Raw genomic sequence first — 27,898 nt, forward strand, 5'->3', positions numbered from 1 at the left:
CATGGTTGCCTTGTTTGTCTACATCCTAGTGGCTACTGTAGTCTTTGGACTGTAGAAAAACGGTTATCTCTGAAGTGTTCCCAGGTGTGGCAGGCAGCATGCGAGGGAGGGCCAACTGCCCCTGCGCAGTACACCGACTGAGCAAAGGAGTATGGCCACAGACTGTGTGCATCTGTGTTTTTTAGCAGAAGGAAAAGGGAGGGAGTGACTGTGTGTGTGGAGGTTACTGTAGGTTGTGTCTGCTCTGCATCCTTTTCAGCCAGCCATTAACCCTTTTAGCAGGAAAGCCTCTCCTCAGCCCAGCCGGTGAGAGCAGCGCTACAGGCAACATAGAACATTCCCCCTGTGGCCTTGGTTATCTGCCACAGCAGTCTCTGGGCAGAGTTTCTATGAAAATATATTTTTTATTTTTTTTATTTACGTGTTTTTAAGTTGTTGTTTTTTACAGAGTTGACCGTCTTGTGTGATACGAGATCGGCCACTAGTGCCAAGGTCTATTCATTATGCTCTACCGGAACTCTATTTTCTCTCTGTCTTTGTATTGTCTGCTTTTCAAACAACTTTTTCTCAATTTTTTATGCATTATTTGGACAAAAGCTTAGAAACCACAAAAATTCACATGCAAAAATAATTCAGAGATGGACACATTACTATTCTCTAAAATAGTTTTGAAATACAGTACATGGAGATAACATGCTTCAGGGCATTTATCCGGTCGCTCCCTCAGCTGTTCGAGCTTCTTATTGAAACTTGTTGTGTAACCTCACCCGACAATCTCCCTTGGCGTTCCTCTTTTGGGCAGGGAGATTCACCACGCGGAGCTGCCTGGGGAAAAAATATGTGGTATTTTCAGAGTTCAGAGGCTTGGGAAGACTAAAATATTGGAGTGTTTCTTTTATGTCATTGTGTGTAGTTGAGGGGGGAAAAAGTGAAGATATTTTGCAAATGAATGGGTCCAAATTCTGCTGCTGCTCTTTAATTATTTGTTACTTTTATTTCTAATTTTTTTAGGTATTCTTTCTTAAAACTGCATTGTTGGTTAAGGGCTTGTAAGTAAGCATTTCACTGTAATTTGTAAGTCGCTCTGGATAAGAACGTCTGCTAAATGATGTAAATGTAAGGTCTACACCTGTTGTATTCGGCGCATGTGACAAATAACATTTGATTTGAAATAGTTATTGTCCTACACTGGCAAGAATTTTTGCAGCTGTAATCAAACACATCGAACCACAGAGCCTGCAGGCCACGTTTTGTGTTCAGTCACCAAGGACTACTACTTTGAGTGAAAGGTTTCTATTATTTTGATGTCTACTAACTATCATCATATTGTGTATTTTATTACATTTTTTTGCAGAAAAAAGCTGAAGAGGCCCATAAGATATTCGAAGGTCTTGGTCCTAAGGTTGAACTGGTAGGTGGTTGAGGGGTTTTTCAATGGTAGAATGATTATTGTTTTCTAGATAAGGTTCTTCGAAAACTGCATATGGTAGCAATGAGTTGAGCTATTACAATGCTTGTAGCTAATGATAGTCATTACTTATAGACTGATTTCTCCCCCACCCCCCCCTCTTTTCTTAGCCCCTATATAATCAGCCATCGGATACTAAAGTTTACCATGACAACATAAAGACGTGAGTATGCACTTTTGTTTCTGGCGTGTAGAGTTTATATATAGAAGTGTGTGTGTGTGTGTGTGTGTGTGAACCTTTTGACCTCTATTTTGATAACCTGAACTAGTGGTTTAGTGTTGTCTGCACTGTCAGCCGGGTCATCAATTCTCTGTTTGCTCCATTGACACTAGTGAGAAAGATTGAAAAAGAGGATCTGTCGGTGTAAAGTGAAAACATATAGCTAGGTTAATGTAGGGGTGTAGTTGGTAGGGTTGAAGGCCAGGCTGTCTGGGTCTAACACTCATATCACCCTGTACCATGAGAAACTGGCCTCAGGTTGGGGCCTTTTATCAAGGACTTTACTTTTGGGAGAATCCACTGTACTGACTCTCAGGGTCAAGGTAATGAGAGCGCCTCCCCTGGCCTGTGTGTGTAATGTACTTGTTACGCACCGATCACACTGCTGTTATTTTTCTCAGACGGCAAGTAAATGAAATATAAAATTAACCTGTTTCTTGTGGATCGATTAGGATTGTTTACTGTGTCTGCAATCTCAGTATGTGAAATACCTCATACACTGCATGTTGCTTTTGGAGAGAATGCTAGTTACTACACCACAGATGTTTTCCCCACTCTATTGCTTTGGTGCCCCTCTCAAGTTGTGACTCTGCAGTCTGCTGCTGTGTTGTAGGAAGGAAGTAGTGATGTTGTCCAGATCTTGTTGACCAATTATAGACTGCGGTTGTGTTGTTGATACAGGATACTCTCATTATCGAATTCTTTATATCAATGGAGAGGTGAAAGGCAGATTATTATGCTGATTATTTTAGTACAGTTAAAAAGAAGCATGTTTTGTGAGCATATAATCTTGTGTGCCCGTTTTAGTGCATCCTTGGTATTTCCTATAGGATCATTTTGTTGTTGTAGTGTTTACAGTAACAGTAGTGTCCCTATGGGCCCTAGATCAGTGCACACCTCACTGAACAAACTGTTTTTCTCTCTCTCCCAGTAATCAAGTGATGAGGAAGAAGCTGATTCTGTTTTTCAAGAGAAGGAACCATGCTCGTAAACAAAGGGTAAGTCTCTCTCCCTGCTGTTGAGGGAGGGATTCAAGGGAAGGAAACTTCAAGGAATGTGCTGGATGCGTTGAACAAAACAGACTGATACACACGGACAGCCTGACTGACATGGTCGTAAATCTCCACCACACACAAGCTGTGCTCTCATAGAGATGACCCAAACAGATCATGGGCAATAATACTTTGATTGTTTACCCCATTGGCAAGCTCTCTAACCCTCTAATTGTATGCATGTACAGGACGTTAAACTGCATCGCATTTCTTAATTTGGTGGCGTTTTATTGTCTGCTGCAGGTCTCTGATGCCAATTTGAATTTTTAAGCAATAGGTGGCAATCACGCACACTAGCTTTAACTTACATGCCATCCTATTGGTTTCAGAATTTCATGGTTGATATGTTTGTAACACTAATACTGTTTGAACAGGGTATCTCCTTGCATCCCTGCTAGTATGGTACTGCAAGTCTGATCAGTGGCTTTCCCTTGGTCAATGGATTTAGTAACCAATGTCATCAAAGGGACAGACCTCAGACTGAAACAGCACTGGCTAGCCAAATTACTCCTTTTTGTTATGTCAGTCAGTCAGCCCATGATTAAATGTAGTTTAGTCTAATAATCACCCCATGTGGAAACATTTTCCTTTTTTAAATGATGTAGGTAGCTAGTTATGGTTAACTGAGTGCGACTTTTAGCAGGCTCCTTCCAGGCAGGGTCAGAACAATGGCAGCAGAGTACGCAGCTTGGCAACCTGCCAAGAGGAAGGTGGATTGTTTGGCCCTTGCTGGTCGAGAGTGGAAACAAGGCTGTATTGTCTTCCCTGTATGGGACTCTCTCCATCTCTTCTAGTCTTTTTTTTTCTCTCTCTCTTTTGTAACAGTAAACTCTTGGTTAATGCCCATCATTTGTAGAAGCCTTAATGTTCCACCTCAAACATCTCACATTTCAAGTCCAAGATGGCCAATGGAACTCTCTGGATTTTAAAGTTGTGGCCAGCATTATTTTTGAGAGGCATGGTGAAATATGACCAATAGGACAGGGTGTCATCAGCAGAAGATTTGTGATTTTGGATACATTCTACTTAGCCATTTGCTTTCAGATGTAGGTCAGGAGAACCATGGCTAAGGTTTGCTTTAGGTAATCGTCATCATGTTGTACCTCAACATTCAAATCCCCTTTTTATAAATGTGTATTATTGTGTGGTTCAGGAACAGAACATCTGCCAGCGCTACGACCAGCTAATGGAGGCATGGGAGAAGAAGGTGGAGCGGATGGAGAACAACCCGCGTCGCAAGGCCAAGGATAGCCGCACCAGAGAGTACTACGAGAGACAGTTCCCCGAGATACGCAAGCAGAGAGAGCAGCAGGAGCGCTTCCAGAGGTAAACTGAGGGAACAGTGAACTGGAATTAAACTTTTCTCTTGTTCTGCCTGGCAGCTACAATGCAACAGTAGAGCTGGGATGAATCTAAAAAGTCTTCCCTCGATTGCTTGCGTCCTCTTGCCGCCACTTCAAAATGCATTGGCAAGGATCCGAGGATCCTCCCCTCCTCCCAATGTTTTGACACCGCAAAGGTGAAAGCAATACAATCAGTGCCTCATATAATAAGAAATTGCTATCACCTGTCCAGTTTCTTTCAGGTAAGTGCAGAATAATGAAGGAGATGAAACAAGGAGAGCAGGCCTCTTTACACTATTCAGATGCATCCTAGGTGGTGTGCTGCAGGCAGTCTGCAGGGGGTTTATCAGCTGGCTGTGTCAGGGGTCAGAGTCCAGCCAGCATCTGGCTGTTCCTGGCACACAGGCATGGGTCTTTCGCTGAAATCTCAGAGCAAGGATGTTAAGAGGCAGGTCAGGGCTGTTTGTTCAGACTGGTAGTACTAGACGAGGCAGTGAGAGAGCGCAAGCAGTGATTAGCCCCAAAAAAGTCTAGCAGATTTATCCCCCCCCCCTTTTTTGTACACCAATGTCCCTGTATTTTAAACTGTTTCCTTTTGAGAATTCTTCACATGTTTTGGATGCTATCATTGTAGCCATAAAGAATCACCATTAGGGTCAGGATGTGTCATGGCATGTTGATTCATGATGCAATACAGTCCAGATTAAAAAGTTAATTGTGTCCTTTTTAGAAGTCAACTATGCAGTAATTTCCCCCCAGTTTGAATGATTTCAGTCAATTTAAAGACTAACTTGTTTTTTGTTGGCTATGTTTCATTTCATTCATGTTAGCTCTTTGCCTTTTGTACTTTTGTTGACAGTGATTTCGTTTTTTTTTTATGAACTAATTGAGCTATTGTTGCCCCAGCATTAAGAAATTAACCACCATTACAAGTTCTTAAGAACAAGGAAGCAACTGTACACGTCTTTGATCCTTGTGATTTTCAGTTTTCCACTTCAAAGGCGTTTGCGGAACCCTCCCTAAATGTACACTTTTAATCATTTTACTATCATTCATTTTTACTTATTTTAGAAAGTAGGTTAACCCCTAAAAGTATTTCGTGTGGAGGGGTGGGGGTTCTACTAAGCTAACATTTGGAATTGTTTTAAGATGGTCATACAATGGATCATTTTGCTATTTGATTTGGAATTTTAGGACCCCTGTAGGTATCAAAAAATATATAGAATGTGTCCTTTACATTTTAGTCATTTAGCAGACGCTCTTATCCAGAGCGACTTACAGTTAGTGAGTGCATACATTTTCATACCTATGACATGCAAACAATTAGATCAATAGATAATGCTAAACCAATAGTGACAGTATGACACACATTTGTACTCATATGACAGGTTTAGAACACTATACAACCAATAGTGAAAGTATTGACGTCTTTATGTACTCATATGACAGTGTTGGATCACTGACCATTTCATATGTCTGCATGGCAAGCTGCACTTTGTCATTGCTGAACTCTTTGCACTTGCTGTAAGAACACTGGATCTTCTGCAGGTGCTCAACCCTCTGTTCCGAAGCCAAGTTCCTTACACTTGAGATGTACTCCTCCGCCAGCTTGTCGATCTCCTTTTTTCTCTTCAGTTCTTTTGTCTTTACTGCTATAGCCCATAGAAACGCATTGAATAACACACATTAATAAATGGCAAAACAGACAGTCAAAACATTTATCATAAGGAATAAGGTTTTCAAGTGTCTTTCCTATAGCTAGAAGATATAAGAAAGTTCAGGGAATATATATACCTTTTTTTGGACACATTTAACCCTCATTTTTTTTGTTGCACAAAACTACTTCCATAAAATTTTTTTGCGGGTACCGGGTTACCTTCAGACGAGTCCCATGACACTTGTGGGGGTCGTAGAGCAAAACAGAGTGTTCGTGAGTCTCTCATCTTTCCATATAGTGGTCATATTAGTTTGTGGGTCAAACCGTTCGGACGCTACATACGTTGTTATAGCTTGATTTAGCCTTTTTTCTTTCAAGTAAAGAGGTGACAGAAGGGTCATGAGGGAAGGAGGGGCACACTGTGATTATGTGATGGCACCTACCCAGCATTGTTATATGGAGAATGCGAATTTGGTATTTTTAAACGGTCATTATGTTTCCGGTAGTTTCTTTAATTTCCCTGTTTGTTTCTTCTCCCATTAGGGTTGGTCAGAGAGGAACTGGAATGTCTGCGACCATTGCCAGAAGCGAGCATGAGATTTCTGAAATCATCGACGGCCTTTCTGAACAGGAAGTGAGTGCTGTCAACTTTGAAACATCTCAGTTTAAGGTCATCGTCCATTACCACTTCCTCTAGTTCTCAAGAATTGTAGGCTACATCCCGATTGTCCACCATTCTCTCTGTGCACTTACGCTCTTCCTGTAATGGATTTCGCAATGGTTGAAACTCCCTCCAGCCAATGCTTACACCAATCCTATGCTTTTAAATTCATGATGGGAAGTGTGCAAGTGCACACTTAGGGAGAACGGTGGAGAATCTGGATGCAGCCATCAACCCTCACAGAGGAGTCAAATTCAAGTTGAAACAAGGTTAACAAAAATTGCAATTTCTAAACCCCTCCTCTCCACACCCCTCGTCCAATAGAACAACGAGAAGCAGATGAGACAGCTGTCCGTCATCCCACCCATGATGTACGACACAGAGCAGAGGCGAGTCAGGTTCATCAACATGAACGGCCTGATGGATGACCCCATGAAGGTGTTCAAGGCTCGGCAGTTCATGAATGTGTGGACCGAACACGAGAAGGAGATCTTCAAGGAAAAGTGAGTACCAGTTATTTGGTTGTCCTTATAGCATCAACTAGATTCAGCCGCGGGACGATTTGTTCTTGAGCAGATGGTCAGGGGGCCAGAACATAATTACAAATAATTAGTAGACTGCAAATTGACTGCAAGAAGCCCAAACAGACACTATTTGATTAGAACATAATAATTTCAAACCTTGCTTACATTTGTATACGATCACATACAGTGGGGAGAACAAGTATTTGATACACTGCCGATTTTGCAGGTTTTCCTACTTACAAAGCATGTAGAGGTCTGTAATTTTTATCATATGTACACTTCAACTGTGAGAGACGGAATGTAAAACAAAAATCCAGAAAATCACATTGTATGATTTTTAAGTAATCAATTTGCATTTTATTGCATGACATAAGTATTTGATACATCAGAAAAGCAGAACTTCATATTTGGTACAGAAACCTTTGTTTGCAATTACAGAGATCATACGTTTCCTGTAGGTCTTGACCAGGTTTGCACACACTGCAGCAGGGATTTTGGCCCACTCCTCCATACAGACCTTCTCCAGATCCTTCAGGTTTCGGGGCTGTCGCTGGGCAATACGGACTTTCAGCTCCCTCCAAAGATTTTCTATTGGGTTCAGGTCTGGAGACTGGCTAGGCCACTCCAGGACCTTGAGATGCTTCTTACGGAGCCACTCCTTAGTTGCCCTGGCTGTGTGTTTCGGGTCGTTGTCATGCTGGAAGACCCAGCCACAACCCATCTTCAATGCTCTTACTGAGGGAAGGAGGTTGTTGGCCAAGATCTCGCGATACATGGCCCCATCCATCCTCCCCTCAATACGGTGCAGTCGTCCTGTCCCCTTTGCAGAAAAACATCCCCAAAGAATGATGTTTCAACCTCCATGCTTCACGGTTGGGATGGTGTTCTTGGGGTTGTACTCATCCTTCTTCTTCCTCCAAACACGGCGAGTGGAGTTTAGACCAAAAAGCTCTATTTTTGTCTCATCAGACCACATGACCTTCTCCCATTCCTCCTCTGGATCATCCAGATGGTCATTGGCAAACTTCAGACGGGCCTGGACATGCGCTGGCTTGAGCGGGGGACCTTGCGTGCACTGCAGGATTTTAATCCATGACAGCGTAGTGTGTTACTAATGGTTTTCTTTGAGACTGTGGTCCCAGCTCTCTTCAGGTCATTGACCAGGTCCTGCCGTGTAGTTCTGGGCTGATCCCTCACCTTCCTCATGATCATTGATGCCCCACGAGGTGAGATCTTGCATGGAGCCCCAGACCGAGGGTGATTGACCGTCATCTTGAACTTCTTCCATTTTCTAATAATTGCGCCAACAGTTGTTGCCTTCTCACCAAGCTGCTTGCCTATTGTCCTGTAGCCCATCCCAGCCTTGTGCAGGTCTACAATTTTATCCCTGATGTCCTTACACAGCTCTCTGGTCTTGGCCATTGTGGAGAGGTTGGAGTCTGTTTGATTGAGTGTGTGGACAGGTGTCTTTTATACAGGTAACGAGTTCAAACAGGTGCAGTTAATACAGGTAATGAGTGGAGAACAGGAGTGCTTCTTAAAGAAAAACTAACAGGTCTGTGAGAGCCGGAATTCTTACTGGTTGGTAGGTGATCAAATACTTATGTCATGCAATAAAATGCAAATTAATTACTTAAAAATCATACAATGTGATTTTCTGGATTTTTGTTTTAGATTCCGTCTCTCACAGTTGAAGTGTACCTATGATAAAAATGACAGACCTCTACATGCTTTGTAAGTAGGAAAACCTGCAAAATCGGCAGTGTATCAAATACTTGTTCTCCCCACTGTATATCTCTCTATTATGCACAGATAATAGAGAGCTAGGGCTGACCCCTAGTCGATTGTTTGGTCAACAGGCTGTTGGTCGACCGAGATTTCTTTAGTCGAGCAGTAGCAAAAAAAATTAATTATATCATGGTGTATAAGACGCCTGTCTGATTCGCGCTGAGTGGACTGATCATTAAGGGGGCCGTGGGGATGGCACAGTCCATCAGTCTAAGACGTGCTACTGAAATTGTATATGGTTATATTACACAAGAACAATGGTGCAACAATAATAGAAATTATATTATTTTATAACAAATGCGCTTTCTCCCTCGTTGGATAGCGGTCGCTGTCCATGGTTCTGAAACACATCAGTGTGCTGTTGAATTGGCGCCTTTTTCTAGACCATGTTGCTATGTGCATAATAGCAAAGTTAACCAGCATATTGGTGTTGAGAACAATGCGGCGGAGACAGCAGCAGAATGAGATGAGAAAACAGCCCTTGCCTTATTGTCTAAGAAAAGTGAGGAGAGCGGAAACCTGAACTTAATTAGGTCTATAATCAATAGCCTAACATGCTGACCACACTGCCCGCGTACACATACATGTTATTCAATCATTGCACCCACACTGCTCACGCACGTCAACGAGAGTCTGCGTAGCCAGGCGATAAAATAAAATAAAGTCCCGCCTGTCCCATCTCCTCGTTGGTATTTAGGAGCACATACCCACGTGGGTGATTGAAAGATGAACTGAGGTCCACACCCCAGTCCAGTTCGTTGTGCTAATGCACCTTTAAAGTTGGTTGCCAACCGCCATATAAAGTCCAAAGAAGAAGAAGAAGAAGCCCGAAGGAGGAGAAATTACTAGAAACGAACTCGGTTTACCCTTTTATCTGTGGATTAATTGTCGGAGTAGAGGATCTTTTGCATTTCAGGTAAAATAACAACCCAATGTTTATATCCCAGAACAAATTAGCTAGCAACAGCAAGCTAGCTAGCTAAATTACCATAAATGTTTAATGCTTTTCAACCTGTCCCCAAATTAATATAGTTTGTTCAGAGTTTGTTTTGATATTTCAACCTGCGTGTCCTGATCGTGTCTGGTGTGGGTGGACAAAATCAACATGCGCGCGAGCAGTGTGGTCAGCATGTAACTGTTAAATGTGCCTGACTTTATAAATCAGCAATATATCTACAGAAATAAGACAGATCCTGCATTTGTTGCCTGTTTGAGTGTTTGTTTAATAGCCTACTGATTCTGTGAGCACCAAGCCTCACACAACTACAGTTGAAGTCGGAAGTTTAATACACCTTAGCCAAATACATTTAAACTCAGTTCTTCACAATTACTGACATTTAATCCTAGTAAAAAATTCCCTGTCTTAGGTCAGTTAGGATCACCACTTTATTTTAAGAATGTGAAATGTCAGAATAATAGTAGAGAATGATTTATTTCAGGTTTTATTTATTTCATCACATTCCCAGTGGGTCAGATGTTTACATACTCAATTAGTATTTGGTAGCATTGCCTTTAAATTGTTTTAACTTGGGTCAAATGTTTCGGGTAGCCTTCCACAAGCTCCCCACAATAAGTTGGGTGAATTTTGGCCCATTCCTCCTGACAGAGCTGGTGTAACTGAGTTAGGTTAGTAGGCCTCCTTGCTCGCACACGCTTTTTCAGTTCTGCCCACACATTTTCTATAGGATTGAGGTCAGGGCTTTGTGATGGCCACTCCAATATCTTGACTTTGTTGTCTTTAAGCCATTTTGACACAACTTTGGAATTATGCTTGGGGTCATTGTCCATTTGGAAGACCAAGCGACCAAGCTTTAACTTCCTGACTGATGTCTTGAGATGTTGCTTCAATATATCCACATAATTTTCCTTCCTCATGATGCCATCTATTTTGTGAAGTGCACCAGTCCCTCCTGCAGCAAAGCACCCCGACAGCATGATGCTGCCACCCCCGTGCTTCATGGTTGGGATGGTGTTCTTCGGTTTGCAAGCAACCCCCTTTTTCCTCCAAACATAACGATGGTCATTATGGCCAAACAGTTCTATTTTTGTTTCATCAGACCAGAGGACATTTCTCCAAAAAGTACGATCTTTGTCCCCATGTGCAGTTGCAAACCGTAGTCTGGCTTTTTTATGGCGGTTTTGGAGCAGTGGCTTCTTCCTTGCTGAGCGGCCTTTCAGGTTATGTCGATATAGGACACGTTTTACTGTGGATATAGATACTTTTGTACCTTTTTCCTTCAGCATCTTCACAAGGTCCTTTGCTGTTGTTCTGGGATTGAGTTGCATTTTTCGCACCAAAGTACGTTCTTCTCTAGGAGACAGAACGCGTCTCCTTCCTGAGCGGTATGACGGCTGCGTGGTCCCATGGTGTTTATACTTGCGTACTATTATTTGTACAGATGAACGTGGTACCTTCAGGCGTTTTGGCTCCCGAGTGGTGCAGTGGTCTAAGGCACTGCATCTCAGTGCTTGAGTCGTCACTACAGAATCCCTGGTTTGATTCCAGGCTGTATCACAACCGGCTGTGATTGAGAGTCCCATAGGGCGGCGCACAATTGGCCCAGCGTTGTCCGGGGTTGGCCGGTGTAGGCCGTCATTGTAAATACGAATTTGTTCTTAACTGACTTGCCTAGTTAAATAAAGGTAAAATAAATTGGAAATTGCTCCCAAGGATGACCAGACTTGTGGAGGTCTAAAATTTTTGGCTGATTTATTTTGATTTTCCCATGATGTCAAGCAAAGAGGCACCGAGTTTGAAGGTAGGCCTTGAAATACATCCACAGGTACACCTCCAATTGACTCAAATGATGTCAATTAGCCTGTCAGAAGCTTCTAAAGCCATGACAGCATTTTCTGGAATTTTCCAAGCTGTTTAAAGGCACAGTCAACTTAGTGTATGTAAACTTCTGACCCACTGGAATTGTGATACAGTGAATTATAAGTGAAATAATCTGTCTGTAAACAATTCTTGGTAAAATTACTTGTGTCATGCACAAAGTAGATTTCCTAACCGACTTGCCAAAACTATAGTTTAACAAGAAATTTGTGGAGTGGTTGAAAAACGAGTTTTAATGACTCCAACCTAAGTGTATGTAAACTTCCGACTTCAACTGTACATGTCAAGTCAACAATTTCACAAATTGTGCTGTTTTTAATCTTTGCTTTGCTGTAATAAAGGCTTTACAGCCTCTGGTATTATTTATTTAGTGTTTACACTGTTCCAAATTGTCTGGATGATGATGATGATAATAATAATAATAATAATAACACTCCTTTTTCTTCATCTCATTCTCATTGTTATTATAATAAGTAATGTCATTATCATTAGTAGGCTTAGTATAGCAGCCTTGTATAACCACCATTGAGCTGTAGGCCTAAGAGCACATCCTGTTTAGTCTTAATACCCTAACTTACTTAGGCCTAAATTTCAATACTTCTATAGGCTACTGTATCAATCAATCAATCAATCATTCATTCGTTCATGTCATCGCCCAGCATACGAGTCATTCATGATTTGAAATGCAATCTAGCATTTTAGTTTTAAAATAAGATAAAGCGAGCCTTGAATAATTAGCTTAAACAATAAATAACCGTTCCATTTCGGAAATTGCATTCACGAATGAATGCGACTGTTTTTAGTCTTTGCTGTAATAAAGTCTTAACAAAAAACGTTACAACAGACTCTCTGGTACGCTTATATTTGATTTAGTGTTGTTCAGAGTTTGTTATAACATTTTAGTCATTTAGCAGACGCTCTTATCCAGAGCGACTTACAGTTAGTGAGTGCATACATTTTCATACTGGCCCCCCATAACCCTGGCGTTGCAAGCGCCATGCTCTACCAACTGAGCTACACAGGGCCTAACTAATTTATTGATGTGATTATGATATGCTAAAGGGACGGCCTGCCCGCTCATTAGGGCAGCATTTTCTGAGCTAAACTGACACGCCTCCAACAACAACACATAAAACCTCACATAATTCTGCCCAAAAACAATGACAATTTCTCTGTGGCATATGGGCTTTTTAGGTGAGTGCTGATACCGCCCTTTGATAAGCAGTGCCCACTTTGTCAAAGGCAGGGGCGCAAAATATTTTGCTTGTCCATTCCCAGCGCGCCTCTCCAGGGTGCTGTTGGAGAGACGCATCTCTGCAGCGCTCCACCAACGTTCAGTCTAAAAAACATATCTAACATAAATCATGTAGCAGATATAGGATATGGTAGAAATAGTACAGTATGTGTCATTTTATGAAGCCTTCAGGCTGGAGATAAAAATGTATAACAATGTAATGAGACGGACACTTTTTACATCATGCAGGTTTTTCTGATCAAATAGCATAAATGGCGCTCAATCATATAAAAATGAGCTGTCATGTTAACAAACAACAAATCCTGAAAAACAGGACAGGTCAAAGTAAAATGGACATTATGGAATGGAGAATCACAACTGTTGTCCAGGAGTTTCACCCCATTGTCATGATCAGTGGTTTCCAGTTTGTATCTGTCAATTTTTTGACAAGCTGATCAAGCTTGCGATAACTCCTGATAAAGTTGGGTAGCTGATATTCAGTGCTTAAATAGCCAAATTGATTAGTCACATGAATCAGGACTAATAAAGCCAACGCAATGGCCTGTTTTACAAACAGTGGGCCTACCACATGGATGGGCATTTATAAAATGTAATTGTGGGCCGACATGGTAAGCTACAACCTAGTAAGCACGAGCAGTCGTCTTTTTTTGGTCCTGTCCGGACGTCGTTTTTTGGTGTTTTACAAACTATAGGCTTACAATATAGATGGGCGTTCATAAAATTCAATTTCAGGCAACACTGTAGGCTACACCTCAGTAAGCATAGACAGACGGCGATGCCTTTTGGATGTATTATTTTGGTGCAGTTCCGGACCGGCTTTGATTTCCACATCCATGGACATTGGTTTTGGTCCGGTATGGACCAAATCTGAACCAATCATAGACGTTTATAAATGATTATTTTCAACTTTCATTCAGAACCAAAAATTAATCTTATTTCAATGTCCGGAAAATACTTATTTTTTCAACGTCCAGAAAATATGCCTTTACGCCGTTTCCGCAAGAAAATAATAACTGATTTGGTAAATTGAACTAACTGCTGTGCGTAAGCTATATATGAATGGCCTACACTACCAGTCAAAAGTTTGGACACACCTACTCATTCAAAGGTTTTTCTTTATTTTTCTATTTTTTAAATTGTAGAATAATAGTGAAGACATCAAAACTATGAAATAACACATATGGAATCATGTAGTAAACAAATTATATTTTATATTTGAGATTCTTCAAATAGTCACCCTTTGCCTTGATGACAGCTTTGCACACTCTTGGCATTCTCTCAACCAGCTTCACCTGGAATGATTTTCCAACAGTCTTGAAGGAGTTCCCACATATGCTGAGCACTTGTTGGCCGCTTTTCCTTCACTCTGCGGTCCGACTCATCCCAAACCATCTCAATTGGGTTGAGGTCGGGTGATTGTGGAGGCCAGGTCTTCTGATGCAGCGCTCCATCACTCTCCTTGGTCAAAAAGCCCTTACACAGTCATTGTCTTGTTGAAAAACAAATGATAGTCCCACTATGCCCAAACCAGATGGGATGTTGTATCGCTGCAAAATGCTGTGGTAGCCATGCTGGTTAAATGTGCATTGAATTCTAAATAAATCACAGACAGTGTCACCAGCAAAGCACCATCACTCCACCTCCTCCATGCTTTACTGTGGGAAATACACATGCGTCGATCATCCGTTCACCCACACTGCGTCTCACAAAGACACGGCGGTTGGATCCAAAAATCTCTTAATTTGGACTCCAGACCAAAGGACAAATTTCCACCGGTCTAATGTCCATTGCTCGTGTTTTTTGGCCCAAGCAAGTCTCTTCTTCTTATTGGTGTCCTTTAGTAGTGGTTTCTTTGCAGCTTTACAGCCTCTGGTATTATTTATTTAGTGTTTACACTGTTCCAAATTGTCTGAAAGATAATATTTATTATTATAATAATAACACTCCTTTTTCTTCATCTTATTGTTATTATAATAAGTAATGTCATTATCATTAGTAGGCTTATTATAGCAGCCTTGTATAACCACCATCGAGCTGTAGGCCTAAGAGCACATCCTGTTTAGTCTTAATACCCTAACTTACTTAGGCCTAAATTTCAATACTTCTATAGGCTACTGTATCAATCGATCATTAATTCGTTCATGTCATCACACAGCATACGAGTCATTCATGATTTGAAATGCAATTAAGCATTTTAGTTTTAAAATAAGATAAAGCGAGCCTTGAATAATTTGCTTAAACAATAAATAAACTGTTCCATTTCCACCGGTCTAATGTCCATTGCTCGTGTGTTTTTTGGCCCAAGCAAGTCTCTTCTTCTTATTGGTGTCCTTTTAGTAGTGGTTGGGGTCCCACCCCCCACCCCCCTTGTCACAACACAACTGATCGGCTCAAACGCATTAAGAAGGAAATAAATTCCACAAATTAACTTTTAACAAGGCACACCTGTTAATTGAAATGCATTCCAGGTGACTACCTCATGAAGCTTGTTGAGATAATGCCAAGAGTGTGCAAAGCTGTCAAGGCAAAGGGTGGCTATTTGAAGAATATAAAATATAAAATACACTGCTCAAAAAAATTAAGGGAACACTTAAACAACACAATGTAACTCCAAGTCAATCACACTTCTGTGAAATCAAACTGTCCACTTAGGAAGCAACACTGATTGACAATAAATTTCACATGCTGTTGTGCAAATGGAATAGACAACAGGTGGAAATTATAGGCAATTAGCAAGACACCCCCAATAAAGGACTGGTTTTGCAGGTGGTGACCACAGACCACTTCTCAGTTCCTATGCTTCCTGGCTGATGTTTTGGTCACTTTTGAATGCTGGCGGTGCTTTCACTCTAGTGGTAGCTTGAGACGGAGTCTACAACCCACACAAGTGGCTCAGGTAGTGCAGCTCATCCAGGATGGCACATCAATGCGAGCTGTGGCAAGAAGGTTTGCTGTGTCTGTCAGCAGGCGCTACCAGGAGACAGGCCAGTACATCAGGAGACGTGGAGGAGGCAACCCAGCAGCAGGACTGCTACCTCTGCCTTTGTGCAAGGAGGAGCAGGAGGAGCACTGCCAGAGCCCTGCAAAATGACCTCCAGCAGGCCACAAATGTGCATGTGTCTGCTCAAACGGTCAGAAACAGACTCCATGAGGATGGTATGAGGGCCGATGTCCACAGGTGGGGGTTGTGCTTACAGCCCAACACCGTGCAGGACGTTTGGCATTTCCCAGAGAACACCAAGATTGGCAAATTCGCCACTGGCGCCCTGTGCTCTTCACAGATGAAAGAAGGGTTCACACTGAGCACATGTGACAGACGTGACAGAGTCTGGAGACGCCGTGGAGAACGTTCTGCTGCCTGCAACATCCTCCAGCATGACCGGTTTGGCGGTGGGTCAGTCATGGTGTGGGGTGGCATTTCTTTGGGGGGCCGCACAGCCCTCCATGTGCTCGCCAGAGGTAGCCTGACTGCCATTAGGTACCGAGATGAGATCCTCAGACCCCTTGTGAGACCATATGCTGGTGCGGTTGGCCCTGGGTTCCTCCTAATGCAAGGCAATGCTAGACCTCATGTGGCTGGAGTGTGTCAGCAGTTCCTGCAAGAGGAAGGCATTGATGCTATGGACTGGCCCGCCCGTTCCCCAGACCTGAATCCAACTGAGCACATCTGGGACATCATGTCTCGCTCCATCCACCAACGCCACGTTGCACCACAGACTGTCCAGGAGTTGGCGGATGCTTTAGTCCAGGTCTGGGAGGAGATCCCTCAGGAGACCATCCGCCACCTCATCAGGAGCATGCCCAGGCGTTGTAGGGAGGTCATACAGGCACGTGGAGGCCACACACACTACTGAGCCTCATTTTGACTTGTTTTAAGGACATTACATCAAAGTTGGATCAGCCTGTAGTGTGGTTTTCCACTTTAATTTTGAGGGTGACTCCAAATCCAGACCTCCATGGGTTGAAAAATTTGATTTCCGTTGATAATTTTTGTGTGATTTTGTTGTCAGCACATTCAACCATGTAAAGAAAAAAGTATTTAATAAGATTATTTCATTCATTCAGATCTAGGATGTGTTATTTTAGTGTTCCCTTTATTTTTTTGAGAAGTGTATGTTTTGGTTTGTTAACACTTTATGTTACTACATGATTCCATATGTGTTATTTCATAGTTTTGATGTCTTCTCTCTTATTTTACAATGTAGAAAATAGTAAAAAATAAAGAAAAACCCTGTTATTAGTAGGTGTGTCCAAACTTTTGACTGGTAGTGTACATTTAGCCTTCACTTTCACAGTGAATGCTTTTGTTTATATGTTTTGTGCGTATGAATTGAATATTACCAAATGCATCAGTAAAAAATATTGAGCCTATTTAATGCAACCCTTGCTGTTAATAGATCACAAAGCAGCAGCAGCATACAACTGACCTAAACGTTTGGAAATGATAAGTTAACTTTCTCATCCATAGCCTTAAAATGCATCTCAAGTGCAATTGCACTGTTTAGCTGACATCTGAAGGCTGGGGGGCATTTAGGACGTACTATGGATCGCTAAAATATCCTAATGATTATGATCACTCTTCCTCAATTCAAATATTATGTTCACACTCTAGGAAAGATGGTTTAGAAACTTTAGAACCAAGCTCGAGTTATCAGTGTGGCCCTATCACCTGGACATGTTGAAATACTGTAGGCTTGCGTCTTAATTGTCAATTTATTGGGAAAAAATAAAGAATTACAGTGGGCCGTTTGGAAAAAACTAATCCCGTCCAAATCATCCTCTGGAATAACTGAAATTCAGGAGGAATGATTACATAACCAACGTTCTATAGTAATACTAGTCCCATGCGAATAGGTCTTTGGTCACGTGCATGCAGTGCATACATGCATTCGGAAAGTATTCAGACCCCTTGACTTTTTCCACATTTTGTTACGTTACAGCCTTTTTCTATACTCAGTACTTTGTTGAAGCACCTTTGGCAGCGTTTACAGCCTCGAGTCTTCTTGGGTATGACGTTACAAGCTTGGCACACCTGTATTTGGGGAGTTTCTCCCATTCTTCTCTGCAGATCCGGGCTCTGGCTGGGACACTTGAGGACATTCAGAGACTTGTCCCGAAGCCACTCCTGCGTTGTCTTGGCTGTGTGCTTAGGGTCGTTGTCCTGTTGGAAAGGTCCTGAGCGCTCTGGAGCAGGTTTTCATCAAGGATCTCTCTGTACTTTGCTCCGTTCATCTTTCCCTCAATCCTGACTAGTCTCACAGTCCCTGCCACTGAAAAACATCCCCACAGCATGATGCTGCCACCACCATGCTTCACCGAATGGATGGTGCCAGGTTTCCTCAAGACGTGACGCTTGGCATTCAGGCCAAAGAGTTCAATCTTAGTTTCATCAGACCAGAGAATCTTGTTTCTCATGGTCTGAGAGTCTTTAGGTCCCCTTTGGCAAACTCCAAGCGGGCTTTCATGTGCCTTTTATTGAGGAGTGGCTTCCGTCTGGCCACTCTACCGTAAAGGCCTGATTGGTGGAGTGCTGCAGAGATGGTTGTCCTTCTGGAAGGTTCTCCCATCCCCACAGGAACTCTGGAGCTCTTTCAGAGTGATCATCGGGTTCTTGGTCACCTCCCTGACCAAGGCCCTTCTCCCCCGATTGCTCAGTTTGGCCGGGCGGCCTGCTCTAGGAAGAGTCTTGGTTGTTCCAAACTTCTTCCACTTAAGAAAGATGGAGGCCCATGTGTTCTTGGCGAGCTTCAATGGTGCAGAAATGTTTTGGTACACTTCCCCAGATCTGTGCCTCGACACAATCCTATCTCTGAGCTCTACGGACAATTCCTTCAACCTCATGGCTTGGTTGTTGCGCTGACATGCTCTGTCAACTGTTGGACCTTCTATAGACAGGTGTGTTTCTTTCCAAATCATGTCCAATCCAATTGAATTTACCACAGGTGGACTCCAATCATCTTGTAGAAACATCTCAAGGATGATCAATGGAAACAGGATGCACCTGAGCGCAATTTCGAGTCTCATAGCAAAGGGTCTGAATACTTATGTAAATAAGATATTCGTTTTTTTTTTTTTTTTTTTTTATACATTTGCAAAAATTCTACAAACCTGTTTCCGCTTTGTCATTATGTGGTATTGTGTGTAGATTTTATTTATTTATTTATTTAATACATTTTAGAATAAGGCTGTAACTAAACAAAATGTGTAACAAGTCAAGGGTTCTGAATACTTTCCGAAGGCACTGTAAAGGGAGCAAGGGTTGAGGGAATATGGAATGTTTTTCCTAAACAAATGAGGGATTTTGGTAATAGAACTTTTCAGTCAGAAATGGCTGTAATTATGTTGCAGCTTCAGCAACACGGACAGCGCGATAAACAGTTTGATGTTCTGTGGTGGTCGCTGCAGAAGGGAGCAAGTCTGAGCCCGGCCCAGCACAATCTAATCAATTGCTGGTTGGACTCCCTCTAGTCAATTGTGTGTCTGTTTAATTATTTAATCAATCCGTGTTCTTATAGCATCAGACAAGCTCAGTGAATATAGTTGATTTGATTAAAACACATAGGATGTGTCAATATATGCAAAAAGACACGTTTAAAAATGTAGACCAATCGATTGGTCGAAAGAACACTTTTTTTTTAATTATTTTTTTGTCGAGGACAGCCCTACTTGGAGCTGATTTACTGGTGTTTTTACGGTCTTATGTCCAACAATAAAATATTATAATAATATTCTTTGCTCAGAAAACTTGGGGCCAACTAAAATCACCCACGAGCCGCCAGTTGGGGAACCCTACCTTATAGGTTGTCCTTAATAGGTTGTCTAGAAGGTTGTCCTTGGTTGATATCACAGTAACTACGTCTATATCACTGAAAGGAATATTATATACAGTGCATTCGGAAAGTATTCAGACCCCTTGACTTTTCCACATTTTGTTACATTACAGCCTTATTCTAAAATTAATTAAATAGTTTTTTTCCCTCATCAATCTACACACAATACCCCAGAATGACAAAGTGAAAACAGGTTTTTAGAATTTTTTGCACATTTATGAAAAATTAAAAAACATAAATACCTTATTTTCATAAGTATTCAGACCCTTTGCTATGAGACTTGAAATTGAGCTCAGGTGCATCCTGTTCACATTGATTATCCTTGAGATTTTTCTACAACTTCATTGGAGTCCACCTGTGGTAAAATCGGGGGAGAAGGGCTTTGGTCAGGGAGGTGACCAAGAACCTGATGGTCACTCTGACAGAGCTCTAGAGTTCCTCTGTGGACATGGGAGAACCTTGATGGACAACCATCTCTGCAGCACTCCACCAATCAGGCCTTTATGGTAGAGTGGCCAGACGGAAGCCACTCCTCAGTAAAAGAGACATGAAAGCCCGCTTGGAGTTTGCCAAAAGGGACCTAAAGACTCTCAGACCATGAGAAACAAGATTCTCTGGTCTGATGAAACAAAGATTGAACTCTTTGGCCTGAATGCCAAGCGTCACGTCTGGAGGAAACCTGGCACCATCCCTACGGTGAAGCATGGTGGTGGCAGCATCATGCTGTGGGAATGTTTTTCAGCAGCAGGGACTGGAAGACTAGTCAGAATCGAGGTAAAGATGAACGCTGCAAAGTTCAGGGAGATCCTTGATGAAAACCTGCTCCAGAGCGATCAGGACCTCAGACTGGGGCGAAGGTTCACTTTCCAACAGGGAATCAACCCTAAGCACACAGCCAAGACAACGCAGGAGTGGATTCGGGACAAGTCACTGAATGTCCTTGAGTGGCCCAGCCAGAGCCCGGACTTGAACCCGATCTAACATCTCTGGAGGGACCTGAAAATTGCTGTGCAGCGACGCTCCCCATCCAACCTGACAGAGCTTGAGAGGATCTGCAGAGTAGAATGGGAGAAAGTCCCCAAATACAAGTGTGTCAAGCTTGTAGCGTCATACCCAAGAAGACTCGTGGCTGTAATTGCTGCCAAAGGTGCTTCAACAAAGTACTGAGTAAAGGGTCTGAATACTTATGTAAATATCATAGTTTAAAAAATATATACATTAGAAATAAAATCTAAAATAACAGTTTTTGCTTTGTCATTATGGAGCATTGTGTGTAGATTGATGAGGGGGGGAAAACTATTTAATGATTTTTAGAATAAGGCTGTAACGTAACAAAATGTGGAAAAAATGAAGGGCTCCGAATACTTTTCGAATGCACTGTAGATCTATCCATAGTCCAGGCCCATGGGAATGGTGCCCACTCTGGGTGCTATGCTCCAACACTGGCCTTGAAATGCAGAGGACACATTCAATAGTGAGTTTGAATAGAGCATTTAACTCGCATTTGTTTCTGTCAGAATCAAAACTGGCAAGAAGCAAGGCGCATTTTTTGTTGTATTTTACCCCCTTTTTCTCCCCAATTTCTATCTTGTCTCATTGCTGTAACTCCCCAGTGGGCTCGGGAGGCGAAGGTCGAGTCATGCGTCCTCCGAAACATGACCTGCCAAAATGCTCTTCTTAACACCCACCCGGATCCAGCCGCACCACTGTGTTGAAGGAAACACCGTTCACCTGATGACCGAGGTCAGCCTGCAGGCGACCGTTTCGTCACAAGGAGTCGCTAGAGCGCAATGAGCAAAGCAAAGCTCCCCGGCCAAACCCTCCCTAAACCCGGAGACGCTGGGCCAATTGTGCGCCGCCCTATGGGACTCCCGATCACGGGCGGTTGTGATACAGCCCTGGATCGAACCTGGGTCTGTAGTGACGCCTCTAGCACTGCGATGCAGTGTAGTGACGCCACTCGGGAGGCCCTCCAATATCCTGTATCTTATCCACAGATACTTCTCTGACCTCTTTTGGCTAGTGCTTTGTGGAAAAATACAATTCTAAACAAATTAGTCCCTCATAATGATTTTAATTTAGTTTCCTACCACAAGTCAAGTTCACTTGGAATTCAAAAATGTAAAATGTGTTAAATGCCTGCCGAGGATGGAAAAGCATTTAGTGACTGTAGGGCCGCAAATATTATTTATGGAGCTTTGTGGCGTCCTAACTCAACATTGTATTCTTTGACTTAGCATAAGCTCTTTAGCTATGAATTTGAGAGGGGATACATTTCTTTAGCACCATCCCTCTAGCCTGATGACTCACACTAAAGTCGTTTGCGACATACTTTAGTCTGAGACTGCCATCACTGAAGTCATTTGTTGTGAGGGGCATGAGGGGCGTTGTACAAATCAGTCATCAGCGATTGGATCGCCGCTTTACCCACGTGTGTTGTGGCTCTGGACCAACCCATCGGTTTCTGGACCAATCAGACGGCCCCGAATGTGTTCGCATTTGGTGACGTGTCAGGGAAGGTACTCAGATCCAGACTTTTGCAGAGAAGAAACTAACGTGGTGTAGCGTTTGGCCGGAGCAAGGAGTCTGGGTAGCCAGGCAACCATCCCTCAGCTGTATACCAAAACAAGTGGCAGGGCTGCCATTTGTTCTTTTTTGAATCCCAGAATGTAGCTTTAATCGTGACTATTTTCCCTTTTGTTTTTCTCACAGGTTTGTTCAGCACCCAAAGAATTTTGGCCTCATTGCTTCCTATCTAGAGAGAAAGGTAGGCTACGGTGGATTGAATTAATTCTCTGGTGATTTTACTCTGTAGTAACCCCCATTCTCCACTCTCCCCCCTCTGTTTATGAAGTTAATCGAACAAACCCAAAAGCATATGGTTTGCATTTGTTGTCTTGTCTGTTGTTATTTATATGTTTTTCATGTGCTCATATGTCCCTCTGTCGTCTCCTCTCTCTCTCTGCAGTGTGTGTCCGATTGTGTCCTTTACTACTACTTGACCAAGAAGAACCAGAACTACAAGACACTTGTGAGACGCAACTACGGCAGACGGCGAGGGAGAAACCAGGTGAGTTCTAGAGGGCATCTTCACTAGGGAATGACTAAATGTATTTGTGTGTTCATGAATGTGCTTTGGAAATACAGAGAGGCTGTCTGGATGGGATTTAACCAATAAATTATGCTTGTGTGTCAGGGCCTGGCATGCCAGAGGGGGAGACCCTCTTTGTATAACACTCTATGGCTCAATCCCAATACCTCCCCTTAGCCCTCCCCTTCTTTTTGGAGTGTCCCTCGATGGGGGAGTGTCCCTCAAACGGAGAAACTAGTTGTACGGAGAGATAAATAACCCTATGGAATGGGACATCACTACATCACTCGCGAACAGAAGATGCGCCAAAGGATAGCCTACCACGCAATTCATTGATGACGAGCCTTGTGTTTTTCACAAGGCCTGCACTGGCGGCATACCTTATATTTCTCATGCAACAAATACGTACTTACCATATGAGCAACATACAGTATGAGAACTGCAATACAATAATGTGCCCGTAATGTACCTATCCTCTGGCTGTAGTTCAATGTGGAGTAGTAGTGAAGCAGGACTTTCCATAATAGCAGTTTGACATTTAACAGTTGCATTTCCTTTGCGCAGTCATTTTCTGCAATTACTGAACCAGTGGAAGCAATTAAACATGAAAACCATTGTTCTGAACTAATATTTATACCAACTGTTTTAGGATCCATACACAGATAAGCTACTACGCATTCTTTTCATTCTCCACTACACAGTAAGCAAGAAAATAGAGAGTTATCAACATTACTGCCGCTGTTGCATTTCAAATATCTCTAACGTTAACGTTACTACAATAAAGAACAATGACAAGTTGGACATTGAACTATTTTTTTATGAAAAGCAAGGCAAGCTTACAAAATGTATTTATTCAATTTACATCCACTGGGTTTCACAAGATGACAGCCTGGTTTGCTCAGGAGTACCTAAAACATTAACAGGGATGCAAACTCATCACTTTTTGGCGATATCCGCCATTTTGATTTCAAAATAGTTCATCCACGTGAATCGTGTAAAACTGAAGAAAAAAGTTTGGGGTGGGGGGCATGTTTCTCATATAAAAATTATTGACTGATCACAGAATGCATCCCTGCGCTTCCTATAATGAGAATATCAGTTCAGAGCGCAATGTCAGATGTGTCATATCAGAATGAGTGCTTCATCCAATATCACGTGTGACAGCTGTGATCAGTCAGCCACATCACCTAACCAGCCATTAGTATTAGGCCTACATTAGCCTACTCAGCTTCTTCTGTCTGTCTGCTGTTTCTGCGCATCTCCATCAGTTTTTAAATGTAATTTAGCCGTAATGGCGATCTGGGGTGGGCTGACTGAGGCTTCTGTTACATTTGTTTAATTATTGGCTCACAGCCGGAGCAACGTGGATACATTGTATATTTGAGCTTCGGCTGTGAGAACAAGTGCACATGCCAGTCTGACTTCGCTGTCATCGCAGCCTCTGAGTGCCACTGCCATAGAGGAGGATCCGAGCGTCACCAGCATCAAGAGCGACATCATTGATATACACAGAGAATAGAGTCGGCCCAAGAATTGAACCCTGTGGCACCCCCATAGAGACTGCCAGAGGTCCAGACAACAGGCCCTCCGCTTTGACACATTGAACTCTATCTGAGAAGTAGTTGGTGAACCAAGCGAGGCAGTCATTTGAGAAACCAAGGCTATTTAGTCTGCCAATAAGAATGCAGTGGTTGACAGAGTCGAAAGCCTTGGCCAGGTCGATGAAGACGGCTGCGCAGTACTGTCTTTTATCGATCGCGGTTATCGCGAGGGGGCTGTTCGATGCTAATGCAGTACGCCACAGGATGTTTTTGTGCTGGTCAAGGGCAGTCAAGTCTGAGGAGAATGGGGCATGCTTATTTAAGATTGAGAGGAAAGCACTTTTAAAGAACAACCAGGCATCCTCTACTGATGGAATGAGGTCAATATCCATCCAGGATACCCGGGCCAGGTCAATAAGAAAGGCCTGCTCGCTAAAGTATTTTAGGGAGCGTTTGACAGTGATGAGGAGTGGTCGTTTGACCGTGGACCCATTACGGACGCAGGCAATAAGGCAGTGATCGCTGAGATCCTGGTTGAAGACAGCGGAGGTGTATTTAGAGGGTACATTTGTCAGGATGATATCTATAGGTTGCCCATGTTTACAGATTTAGGGTTGTACCTGGTAGGTTCGTTGATAATTTGTGTGAGATTGAGAGCGTCTAGTTTAGATTGTAGGTTGGCCGGGGTGTTAAGCATATCCCAGTTTAGGTCACCAAGCAGTACGAACTCTGAGGATAGATGGGGGGCAATCAGTTCCCATATTGTGTCCAGGGCACAGCTCGGGGCTGAGGGGGGTCTGTAGCAAGCGGCAACAGTGAGAGACTTATTTCTGGAAAAGTGGATTTTTAGAAGTAGAAGCTCAAACTGTTTGGGCACAGACCTGGATAGTATGATGGAGCTCTGCAGGCTATCTCTACAGTAGATTGCAACCCCACCCCCTTTGGCAGTTCTATCGAGACAGAAAATGTTGTAGTTGGGGATGGACATTTCTGCATTTTTGGTGGCCTTCCTAAGCCAGGATTCAGACACTGCTAGAACATCAGGGTTGGCGGAGTGTGCTAACGCAGTGAATAACTCAAATTTAGGGAGGAGGCTTCGGATGTTAACGTGCAAGAAACCAAGGCTTTTACGGTTACAGAAGTCAACAAATGATAACGCCTGGGGAGTAGGAGTGATACTGGGGGCTACAGGGCCTGGGTTAACCTCTACATCACCAGAGGAACAGAGGATGAGTCGAATAAGGATACGGCTAAAGGCTTTAAGAACGGGTCTTCTAGTGCTTTCGGTACAGAGAAAAAAAGTGGCAGATTTCCGGCCGTTGTAGAATAGATTCAGGGCATTATGTACAGTCAAGGAAATGGAAGGATATGAGTACAGTAGAGGTAAACCTAAGCGTTGGGTAACGATGAAAGAGATGGCATCGCTGGAGGCACCGATTTGAGTCGGTCTCCACGTGTATGGGGGGTGGGACAAAGGAGCTATCTAAGGCAGGTTGAGCTGGGCTGGGGGATCTACAGTGCAATAGTACAATAAGAAATAACCGAAACAGCAATAAACAAGGCATACTGACATGGGAGAGAGGCATAAAGCAATCACAGGTGTTATTCGAGAGAGCTAAGACAACAGCTGGTAATGGCGACAAAGTTTGGGCTGAGGCTAAACATAAACAGGATGCGGTACCGTATAAAGGAACAGTCCAGCAGGCATCAGCTGTATAGCTGAGTTATCATAAGGTCCGGTGAACAGCAATAGGAGAGTTCGGGGGCTGCTACAGCACTGGCGAGAAAGAGGCCACGGCTTGCGTGTGCTAGCGGGCTGGGGCTAGCAGATGGATCTTCGTGGTCGACGTCGTAACGGGAAGCCTGTTGAAACCACATCAGACGATTTCGTCGGCAGACCAGTCGTGTTGGATCGGCGGGGCTCTGTGTCAATACTAGGAGGTCCCGTCCGGTTGACAGAGAGGTAGATAGCCGGGAGATGGGCCTGGCTCGAGGCTAGCTCAAGGCTAACTGGTGCTTGCTAAGGGGCAATGGTAATTAGCCAACGACAACAGCCATTCGGTTGCAGCTAGCTAGTTGCGATGATCCGGGGTTAGGGTCCAGTGATTCCGGCAGAAAATCTGATATGCTCTGGGTCGATAGCACGCTGTGCAGACTGGCCGACAAATTGTCCAGGCTAGAGCTATAGCTGGCTGGTGGGTAGTGGAGGCCACGGACAATGGTTTAGACCGCTAACGGTGGCTAATAGCAAGTAGCTAACTAGCTGGCTATAACAGCCATTCGGTTGCAGCTAACTAGTTGCGATGATCCGGCGCTAGGGTCCAGTGATTCCGGCATTAAATCCGATATTATAATAATAATATAATAATTAGTCATTTAGCAGACGCTCTTATCCAGAGCGACTTACAGGAGCAATTAGGGTTAAGTGCCTTGCTCAAGGGCACCGACAGATTTTTCACCTAATCGGCTCGGGGATTAGAACCAGCGACCTTTCGGTTACTGGCACAACGCTCTTACCCACTAAGCTACCTGCCGCCCCTATGCTCTGGGTCGATAGCACACTGTGCAGACTGGCCGACAAATTGTCCAGGCTAGAGCTAGTGCATCCATTTGAGAATGACAATAGTTCCTCAACATAGCCTATTTGAAAACCTATATATTTCGATAACCACTCAGCGTGAAAGGGGGAAAAAAATGTCATGCTCTGATCCGGTGGAAACGACATAAAACAGGCCTACCTGATTGCTTCTTATCCCTTGCGCACATATCCTATAGCTATGTCTGTCCGGAGCTCACTGGAGCAGGAAACTGAGGGCCCAGAATATTTTATACAATGTTGCAAGTTTTCTAGCATGAGCTTCAGGCCTGACCCAAGTTAATAGTTGATACAATGTTTCAAGTTTCTTGCAAAGACAGGCCATGTGTAGCCAATGTGATTCATAGGATATTTATTTTTATCAGGATATTTTCTACCTGCAGGCTGCAATATTTGTATTTGCTGGCTTTATGTAGGCTATTTTTACATAGTTGGAAATGGTAATAGAAGTTACTTTTTAGGTTTATCATTTAAATTTAGATTTGGATATAATTTTGATTAACCACATGACAATGATTTTTAGATACAATGGAATGGCCGGCAGGGATGTAGCTCAGTTGATAGAGCTGTGGGGTTGTGGGATGCAATGCCAGGGTTGTGGTTTCGATTCCCACGGGGGGCCAGTATAAAAAAATATGTATTCACTAACTGTAAGTCGCTCTGGATAAGAGCGTCTGCTAAATGACTAAAATGTAAATGTGTGTATAAGGGAAAAATACACATTTACAAATTTCAACTAATCGATTGGTCGAAAGAACAGACCAAGATAAAAAATAAAAAAATTGGGTAGAGCCCTAAGCTAATATAATCATAGTAAGGAGATGGATATGTTTTGTTTTTGTGTAGCACACGTATAGAAAACGGTATCTTGATACTTGACTTGGTATCACATCGTTAGTAAAATGTTGGTATCTTGACAACCCTACTCTGAAAATATGGCAATTTTCTTGCAGTTTACACAGAATTGATGCGTTTCCGTTTCACGTTTTTGGGCATTCACCTGTTTGCATCCCTGCATTAAACAACAAGAATTACA

General features: G+C 42.9%; 1 protein-coding gene across 5 annotated transcripts in view; it reads left to right on the top strand.

The window, feature by feature from the left end:
* Window positions 1–27,898, top strand: part of LOC311142499 (nuclear receptor corepressor 1-like) — a 127,629-nt gene that overhangs the window by 29,891 nt on the left and 69,840 nt on the right. For all 5 annotated transcript variants that reach the window (XM_084178148.1, XM_084178150.1, XM_084178149.1 and 2 more), the window contains exons 7-14: window positions 1,355–1,411; window positions 1,579–1,631; window positions 2,620–2,686; window positions 3,894–4,066; window positions 6,284–6,374; window positions 6,726–6,904; window positions 22,347–22,401; window positions 22,603–22,704. In XM_084178148.1, coding sequence (XP_084034274.1) covers window positions 1,355–1,411; window positions 1,579–1,631; window positions 2,620–2,686; window positions 3,894–4,066; window positions 6,284–6,374; window positions 6,726–6,904; window positions 22,347–22,401; window positions 22,603–22,704 — 777 coding nt within the window. The remainder of the gene's footprint in view (window positions 1–1,354; window positions 1,412–1,578; window positions 1,632–2,619; window positions 2,687–3,893; window positions 4,067–6,283; window positions 6,375–6,725; window positions 6,905–22,346; window positions 22,402–22,602; window positions 22,705–27,898) is intronic.

This window comes from Coregonus lavaretus, assembly GCF_964263955.1.
Source record: "Coregonus lavaretus genome assembly, chromosome: 15".
In the NCBI taxonomy this organism is placed as follows: Eukaryota; Metazoa; Chordata; class Actinopteri; order Salmoniformes; family Salmonidae; genus Coregonus; species Coregonus lavaretus.